Raw genomic sequence first — 9783 nt, 5'->3', positions numbered from 1 at the left:
ACCCTGCTCATCAATATTTTTGTAAAATGTAGAGATTGTTCCACTGCAGGAGGAACTGGAAACTCAAAACCTAGTCCGGCAGAATGTGTTCACGCAGCGGGCTGCTCTCTGGGGAGTGTCAGGATGGTTTCTGACTTAGAAATTCCTTCTTCTCTCCTGCCTTCCTCCGCTGCAGGCTGGCACGATACCAGCGTGGCTTTGATCCCTTTCTGTACACTAAATCTTTTTTTATTTTTTCCTTAACAGCTATAAGCCTTTTTGTACCAGCTTTGGTTTTATTTTTATTCCTATTATTAACGTGGTCATTTGGTGACCAGCTGCTTCCTTGCTGCATTTATGAGGATTTGGCTGTTCGTTTTCATTTATTTGTTTTATTTCCGTGGTGGGGAGTCCAGAGTTCAACTCCTGCAAGGGGTCCATCGGCTGGTATTTTGCGGGTTGATTATGCACGCGGCCGACCCACACCCTGGCTGTGATTTCAGCTTTCCGGGCCCCCTCTCGTCTCCGGGCCTGCCGGGAGCCACAGCCCCATCACCTCCCAGAGTGGGTGTACCTTGCGAGAGAGACTACTGGTTGGAGGCTAAATGGCCAAATCCTATATTTGCACATCAGCAGGCAATAAGTGAGGAGGCTTAAGCGTCGCGTCCCTACTGTCTGGAGCCTGCAGACCCTGCAATCAGACACCGAGACCACATTCCAGAACAATTGCCTGCGATGAGAGCTTATTACCGAGAGTCCGTGTCTCTGAGGTTGCTCGCCAGTAGCACAAAGCGGAACACGGGATCTCTTCCTAATTCCTGCGCGACGAGCCACAGTTTTGTAGACGCTCGCTGAGCGCTTATTCAGATTTCAAAAACCACTTTGGGGACTGAGGGCCTGGGATGGGGGCACCCCGGCGGGCAGCCAGCAGTGGGGCCTTGTGTTGCTGAAGCCCATCCTGAGCCTGCCCAGAGACCTCCCCCGGCCACACTGACAACCTGGAGATTGAGTTAAACACGAGGTCCAAGCAGTAGCCGGAGCTCATGGTTCACCGCTTATTTTGGTGTTACAGTTGGGATTTATCATCCTGCTGGTGACTGGAGCGACACCTCCGAATCGATCCTTTATTTCTAAGTCGTCGGGACAACACAGCTGCCAGCGGGTGTGACATCGTGAAATGCCAGCTGGCCCGGTGAAGAAATTGTGCCCTCGGGAGGGAGTGTGAGCCCCTGCTCTCCTGGCACCTCCCGCAGACAATTCGTTCACAGGTCTCTGCAATCTCACCCTCTTAGTTAAGAAAATGGGCCAGAGGCAGCCCTGTGTGAAACGTTTCCACGCCTTTCCACTGCATTTTAGTATTTCCTCTTAAATGGTCAGGCAGCTATTCTGATTGGGGCATTCTCAAACATTTGAGGCAATTTTAAACATTCCTAATTTGGGGGTTTAGCCTTTGGGCCTGCAGAATTTCTTTTGTTATTATTATTATTCATTTCTTCAGTCAGTCACATTTCAGTTGCGGGTGTCACTGTGCAGGGTGTAACCAGAAGTGGATACATTGCTTTTGTGCTGGTTTAATGTTATTATTAGGCTGCTAATCGGTGCTTAGAAAGGTATAAACAAGTTATAAGCTTGGTAGACGGAAGTGAGATTTAACCTGATTCTAAATGGACACCGGTTACTGGGGAATCTGTAGCCAGAAAAGAGGAAGGCCATAGACAAAGGAATGGAAACCGGGAAACCAGGATGTGCAGAAAGAAGGGATGAAGGGATAAGCAACAAGAGATTCATGAAAAATATGCTATTTGATATCTAAGTGCGCAGCTAAACTCCTCAGGCAGCATTCATTTACAACAATGGGAACTAGGGAAGGGGGGAAATCGTCTTCGAAAGAGGAGCAAACGCACGAAAAAGCATTTGATCTCTAGCATCCAAAGGTTTGGTGAGGTTGTGGAAGTAACCCGGGACATAAACTTCAAAACACAGAGGTATTCCACCGCGCGGGGAATACTTCACCTACCACAAACCCACTTGCTTTTTGAGAAACATGCAAGATGGATGGGTCTCCAAAACCAGACAGCTATCTGACTTCCCTCAAAGTTCTCCTCCTTTTCAGACACGATTCTGAAATTGCTTTTTGTCTTGTCTCAGGAAAATCCTGTTTGTGAAAAGGCCTTAAGGAACAAACCTCCCTGGATTTCTGGGATCTGAAAAAAAGTGGAGAGAAAGACTGTTTGCTTTTGTGTAATCAGATTCTCTGAAATTTAATCCTCTATCCCATTTATGGCTGAGCTGGCCATTCAAAATTAAAATGAACCTTTCATCCGTGTGTATCATAAATGGGCATTTATCAGGATATGATTTTGCAACCCGTCGGAATACGTAACCAGAATTTGTTTTCTTTCCGTTTCACTATGTAATTACCAGGCAACAATAACAAAAGTGACATGTTTGAAGCACAGATAAAATGCTATAAATTGGCCAGTAATGGTGATATTTCCTCATCTCCTGAAAAACCCATTTATTCTCTCTCTCAACAAATCAAGGCATTGTCAGCCCACACTCATCTCCTGGCTGGAGGGGCTCCACCAATCTCTCCGGGGGAGCCAGCCCCAGAATGCAGATGAGGGCCCGAACCAAGGCTTTAGCGTGGGCAGCGGGGCCTGGCTCGCCTCAATTTCTAAATCACCCGTAATGGGGCCAAGACCTCCCAGCACTAAAAAGAGCGAGCTGACATACTGGACAAACTGTTCATTTTTTCCTGAAGAAGCTGCTCTATTGCACATCTGTCACTGAGGCGCGACAATTACTCCCCAAGTGGGGAAATGTGCTGCTAGCTGCGTGCTGAGCCCGGCGGCAGGGCAGTCAGCAAAGGCCGGTGTCCCTGGGCTCGGCAGTGTTCTCCTCATTGGGAGAGACTGTCACCTGATATTAAACGTATGTGACGTAGCCCAGCCGGCATGGCTCAGTGGTTGAGCAACGACTTACAAACCAGGAGGTCACAGCTCAGTTCCTGGTCAGGGCATATGCCCAGGTTGCAGGCTTGATCCCCAGTAGGCAGCCAATCAATTATTCTCTCATCATTGATGTTTCTATCAGAGTCTCCCTTTCGTTTCCTCTCTGAAATCAATAACAATACATATTTTTTAAAACGTGATGCTGATGAAGATGTGTGGGGAGGAAGTTGAAGTGGCCCAGGAAAAGGACGGGTGTATAAAGAGGCAGGAGGGCCAACAGCCAAGCCTTACAGGATGCGGAACACTTTACTTCCTGCCGGGGACCTGAAGACACCACAGCCGCTGAATTAGAAATAATCAGGTTTCACACCTTGACTGGGTGCTCCCCAGGGCTTCACAGCCATTCGGAACGTTATTTTGTGAATTCCATGCCTCGTACATGCAGCATGGGTTACCCACCGTTTCCATAGTGAATGACAGCCATCAACAAAGAACCACAGGTGAGCCAGGCAGCCTCCTAACAGGACCTTAAGTCATTTCCCCCCAAAACTTACCAGCTCATCTAACTATGGCATTTGAAGAAATTCATCTCAATAAGGAACGTAAGAATTTGTTTGTGTTTGGAAAGCATATTTTTAAGTATATATGGAGTTAATATACTATTTCTCATCCTTTCTGCTTTTATTAAAGAACTAGAGGCCCAGTGCACAAATTCGTGCACAGGTGGGGTCTGCCCCCCCCCCCATTGAACTCCTGGTCTAGGGGACAATTTGCATATTAGTCTTTTATTATATAGGATAGGATGCTGTCCTCAGAAAGAAATGATCATTTCTTTGAAAGGTTGTAGGAAGATGAAAACAGGTGGAAAATAGTTTGGGGTGTTCTTTTTACTTAGGATGCTGTCCTGACTCCATCATCATATAGCTGAAAAATCAAGTATTATACACACATCTACAATGCCAGCAACTTATTCTGAAAAATCCAAACTAAAAAAAAACCAAAAACAACTAAAGACTAAACGAGCCTTCACTTGCTCCCTAACTCCATCCTTGAGAGACTAAGGAGGAAGCACAGTACATGTGGGTGATGCACCAGGAGTGGGGCCTGTGAATGTGAGAAAGATTTAAACTGTCTGACAATTCAGAGACGGAAGACAGCCCTAATGTACAGATAAAACCCCAAGTGAAAACAGTCCATCATGCTGCTGGCAGGCAGTGGCACTGACTCGCTGGAGACAAATCTGGATCTACTTAAAATGTCAGGTGAGCCAAGTAATGAGTCTTCGCTAAGTAGGCCCCAGCAGAAGGAGCCTTCATGGTCCGCTTGGCAGTTGAGTATATATTACTGCAAGCCTGTTAAATAAATGAGTATTTAATACCTATTGGATTACAAAGAAACCCACTTACTCTAACAAGATCTACTTGGTTTTTTTAGGGAGAAAAGATAAAATGTTATCGTCAGAAATGAGATGCTTCGTATAGCAAACAGAACTCAACACTGTGATGAGTGTTATAAAATATTTAAAATATCCAAGCATGTTTATGAGAAATGTAATTTTCCAGAAGGAAATGGAGTGGCTTGTGATGTTTCCATTGGCCAGAGAGAGAGAACCTGTGCTTGCTATTTCAAATCCTAGAATCTCTGAGTGGAAAGAGATCTAAGCCAGCTTGTTAGTCTAGCCCAGCTTCAGAGAAAACAAACAAAAAACAGGAAAAATACATGGTAAAACAGGTCCCAAAATGCTGAGAAGAAATGGAAGTCAAACATTTATTCAGCCATGTTTTTATCTAAAATTTTTTGGAAAACAGCCATTTTCCAGGGCTTAAAGATGAACAATGAATTTAATTGCATCATTGGATGTTAATTGTAAATGGGTAGCAATTTAAAAAACAATTTAAAGTATTTTCAACTTTATTTTTTATTAATTTTAGAGGGAAACAGCACAAAGACAATGACTTCTTATAAATAACATTCTTAAACATTAAGTTTATTCTTCCGTTCTTTGTTGTACTATTAATATAGCTTTCTACCAAAATAAAATAAAATAATCCAAAATATTCCTTGCTAACCAACTCCATTTTACAATACCAATTTAGGTCATCTTTTTTTAAAAAAGAAAAAGTACAGGAAGAAATGGTTTTTAAAAGTATGTCAACAATGATTTTTCTCTTTTTTGAAACATCTGCTCAAAATGAAAATATATTGAAGAGAAGCAATTGTCAGTTCAATTAATTACAAGAATATCAATTCACAATGTTAAAATAGACATTAATAAAATGCAATGTTTTGCAATTATGTCTGTATGTTGCACACTTACGTGCCCTGTCAACACACACATATGTATACATTATGTTTATCTTTAACCCTATTGTCTTAACTTCTCTTTGATAGCCACAGTACGAGTTCTAAAAATCTGTATATTGAAAAGTTGAAACTAATTGATTGGTTAAATTTTAGTTAGCAATGGACTTTCTTTTAAAAGGGTATCATATAATTTAATAGCGAAAGCAAACAAATCTAGGGAATATAGTCTTAACAAGTAAATTTGAGTAGTGGGAAAGAGGGAAGGAAGAAAAGAAAGAAGGAAGGAAGGTAGAAAGGGGAAGGAGGGAGAGAAGGAAGAAAAAGAAAGGAGGGAGGGAGGGAGGGAATGACTCCAACACACAGGCTGGCCAGTATCAAGTATAATAAGTATATAAAGACAAAAAAAGTTGAATTGCTAATTCATGCTCAGCCTCTCTTGGCTACTGCTGGGGAATGGACAATTTGGACAGTAATGGAAGAGACCTATGCGCTCCCTAAAATTTTTAGCACAACCAATTAGTGTGATAGGGAAGTTTTTGCTACTGTAGACGAGCGGCTTTAAGGAGCAGAGAAAAATCTCACCACCTTTTCAAGGAGATATGGATGACACATTCTTCATTATAAATTGCTCTGGGCGCTTTGGGTTCCATGGGCATAGTAACTATAACTATATATAAAACATAAATAAATTAGTGGACTTCATATCTTAAAAGATACTTGATTTACATTAAAAGTCCCATTTTTAAATTGTGCTTATTTCTCCCATTAAGATCAGGTACGGGCAGGATGTCATGTGTCTGCATTGCTTTTCGTAAGGACCGAATGGTGCAGGGACGTGTGCGCTTCTAGTGAATGTCTGTGCAGAGCGGGGGTGGGGATGGGGGGGTGCCTGGACATCACCACTTATCTATTCTGGGTGTGGATTCATGGATTCCGTATAGTGAAGCACTTCCATAGAAGAGGAACTATTTTAAGTCCTCTGCGAGCCACGTAGAGGGCGCTAGAAGCCAAGAGTCAGCCCTTTCTCCTATCAGCTCAACCGATAAAAGATGGATTTTAACCTGGGTGTCAGAGGACCACACCCAGGTTAAGGGCGCACGAGCACCCAGAGGTGTTGCCTCAGAAGCCTGGGACGATAGAAAAGACAGTAAGAAGCCTGCATGAAGGCTGCAATCTTTACCATTTGTGTATGGTCTGCTCTTCCCTCAGGAGTTAGAACCCGGGGAAGTGGAAGGAGCAGCCATGTTTGCAGGCGTCTGGGGCCAGTCGCACGATAACCTTACTGTGTGTTTATCAGTGGCTCCAAATTTGGCTTTTCAAAATGCCAGGGTTTTAGAAGAGCTTCAGATCTTCAGAAAATATTGGGATTTAAGGGGGGAAAAGTCTTTTGAACACACCTAGAACACTATAAACCAGTGATGGCGAACCTTTGGAGCTCGGCGTGTCAGCATTTTGAAAAACCCTAACTTAACTCTGGTTAAGTGTCACATATAGAAATGTTTTGATATTTGCAACCATAGTAAAACAAAGACTTATATTTTTGATATTTATTTTATATATTTAATCCATTTAACAAGGAAAAGTGAACCAAAAAAATGAGTTCCTGTTTCACCTCTGACATGCGTGTACATAGGTTCGCCATCACTGCTATCAACTACCATGAAGAAGGTTTTAGATCGCTATCTGCACAATCTTTCCTAGCTTTCCCCCTTTACATCGAAGAAGAGTATTTAGCAAAAAGCACTTTTTAAAAATGACAGTTTTCTAAGTAACAAGCTTATACAAAATAGCAGTCACTTCACCCAATTAGAAAGCTTCCAAAGATCAACTCCCCTGGTGGTCCCTATTTCCTCAAACTGTCCTCTTGCCACTGTACCCCTAAGAGAGAAGGTAATGCTTAAAAAACATGTACATTTGGCAGATCATCCAGGCTTTCCAAGGGCAGGCAGGCCTTCCTCTCCCTGATGGGCGGTGTTTTCTTTAGGGGACCACTCCCGAAAGGTCTCTGACATACACAGAAACCCTCTCCCTCCTTTAAAAATCTCTTGGGAATTTACAGATTTTCAAAAACCTATTAGAGTGGAGCACAGAGGACTTTTAGGACAGTAAAACTACTGTGTGCGACGCTATAATGTCATTATACGTTTGTCCAAGTCCATAGAATGTGCTGCACCAGGAGTGAACTGCAATGTAAACTGGGTGATGCTGATGTATCAGGATAGGTTCCTCTGTTGTAACAAAGGTACCACTTTGGTCAGGGATGTTGATAACAGGGGAAGCGGTGCATGTGTGGGGCCAGAGGGTCTCTGAGAAATCTCTATACCTTCAACTTATTTTGCAGTGAACCTAAAACTGCTCCAAAAACACCAAAGCCTAAAAAAAAAAAAAGGAAAAAAAAACCTCTAGCAAGGAGATTCACATGTGTTATCTTGGTCTTTACTTAACCAATAAAGGCCATTACAAATAGAATATTATTATTGGTCATTACTAATGAAGGAGATAACAAATCAACATCTTCTCAACTAGGGAGCAGTTTAGAATCTCTAACATTATGCAGCAGGTGATTCAGACATAACAATACTAGGCACAGAATAAAAATAACTTGCTTTGCTTGGTTTTAAAGAAACTGCTAAGATGTGAAAAGAGCAAGTCGGTTCCATTCACTTTTGTTCACTTTGTAAATGGGTTGGCTCATGGCCTGAAACTTGAATTCTTGGGAGAGCCATTTATATCTTCAAATAAATGGGTTCAATATTCTAACGTACACCAATGGTTAAAATTTAAAATTAGTTTACTATAGTTGAGTTGATCTTTTTTAAAAAAAATCAACCTTTGGGAAGAGAGAGGTAGAAGTCAGTCTAGATCAGCGGTTCTCAACCTGTGGGTCGCGACCCCTTTGGCGGTCGAACGGACCCTTTCACAGGGGTCGCCTAAGCCCATCCTGCATATCAGATATTTACATGACGATTCATAACAGTAGCAACATGACAGTGATGAAGTAGCAACGAAAATAATGTTATGGTTGGGCCACAACATGAGGAACTGTATTTAAAGGGCCAGAAGGTTGAGAACCACTGGTCTAGATTAATAGAATTTATAGTTCAATCATGATGAATTTTAAAAATACATTTTTCTTTCAATAATTACTTTATGTTCTAAATGAGGTAAAATTTATAAAACACACACTAAAGTAATGTTGAGGGCACTCTGGTGATAATAGGGATGAGGTTTATTTTTGTCAAAACGTCAGAGGGATACGTTAATTGCGGTTGGTCAACTGTGAACTTCACACCACACTGTCCAAGGTTAGAAGATTAATGGGTACCTCTCCCCATTAGAGAATCCTCACACACACACACACACACACACACACTTACTCACAAACGCCAAACTCAACAAATATGGAACTGACACGTCTTTCAATCAAAGATTCGCTTAGGACCTCACTGATGGGTCTTTTGAGTCACCCTCGATCGGGGTGACAGGAGACACAACCTCCCCAGCCTGTCTCATTTTAGAAACCCTTGGGTGCACTCACATTTGCCCGGGCTCACACCCATACGTGACTGAATCAAGCTTAAAAGCATTAGACATTACTGGCATTTGCCATCAAAATAAATAAGAGAAATGAACTGTTCTTCATATCTAAAAACAGCCGAAAGTTGCCGACATTGAAAGGGAATGGTTTGAACTTGAGCACCATGAGCTGGGGTGAAAGCGCATCTCTGTCGCCGTGGTAGGTCTGGATGCGGTTAGGAAGCTGGCGGGACAAGTCTGAGGCCTTGTCGATTTCTGCTCCACGAACAGAAGCTGTGCTGTGATTTCAGAACAACGGGACACAGAGCAAGCGAAGCAAAACTGTGCAGTGTTTCTTCTTAGGTGGATGTCCCCGAGGCGGGGATGGGGGTGCTGGGGGCTGCGGGAGTGCTTTTTGGTAGCGGAAATCCAAGTCCCAATCCCTTTGGCCTCTGCATGGCTTGAATGGGCTCGGCCAGCCCCTTGCCATCGCGTCCGAGGCCCGAACCAGGTGTCCAGCCCATGTTCTGGAGCATGCGGTTCCCTATGTTGTTTTCTGAGATGGGCTGGGCGTTTTCCCCAACGAATCCTGAAAATGTAAAATGACAAAGGATGTTAGTCCTGACACAGGCAAAGGTCTTCTCGGGCCAAGAAAACCACGCTCTCTTCAGTTTCCTTTCACAGAGGCACCTGGGAGGGAATCTCTTACTTACAAAAAAATACATAAATGCCTTACCAAAATACTTCTTTAATACACCTGAAACCTTGTCATTTTATTAACCAACTAGTGCCCCATGCACAGATTCGTGTACATGAAAGGAAATTAATTAGAAAAAATATTTTAATCGCTCTTCGCCCTTTCTCTATAATAGAAGTGTCAACCAAATTCATGATCCACATGTCAGATCGAAACATACATGTTTGGCACCAGCAAGAGCTTTATATGTATCACACATGCATGCATCAACTTAGCCTTTCAGATTGCCAGGCGCGTCAAATATATCGGCTGGTCGGTCGGCCAGATGGTCAG

At 42.8% G+C, this 9783-nt stretch overlaps 1 protein-coding gene across 1 annotated transcript in view; it reads right to left on the bottom strand.

The window, feature by feature from the left end:
• Positions 1-8448: 8448 nt before the first annotated feature.
• Positions 8449-9783, bottom strand: part of GPATCH2 (G-patch domain containing 2) — a 79148-nt gene continuing 77813 nt past the window's right edge. The window contains exon 9 of the mRNA XM_006761340.2: positions 8449-9342. Within this exon, the coding sequence (XP_006761403.1) occupies positions 9113-9342 (230 nt within the window). The 3' untranslated portion in view covers positions 8449-9112. The remainder of the gene's footprint in view (positions 9343-9783) is intronic.

This window comes from Myotis davidii, unplaced genomic scaffold, assembly GCF_000327345.1.
Source record: "Myotis davidii unplaced genomic scaffold, ASM32734v1 scaffold174, whole genome shotgun sequence".
NCBI lineage: Eukaryota > Metazoa > Chordata > Mammalia > Chiroptera > Vespertilionidae > Myotis > Myotis davidii.
Note: the sequence above shows the minus strand (reverse complement) of the source record. Positions and strands in the feature narration are given on the sequence as shown.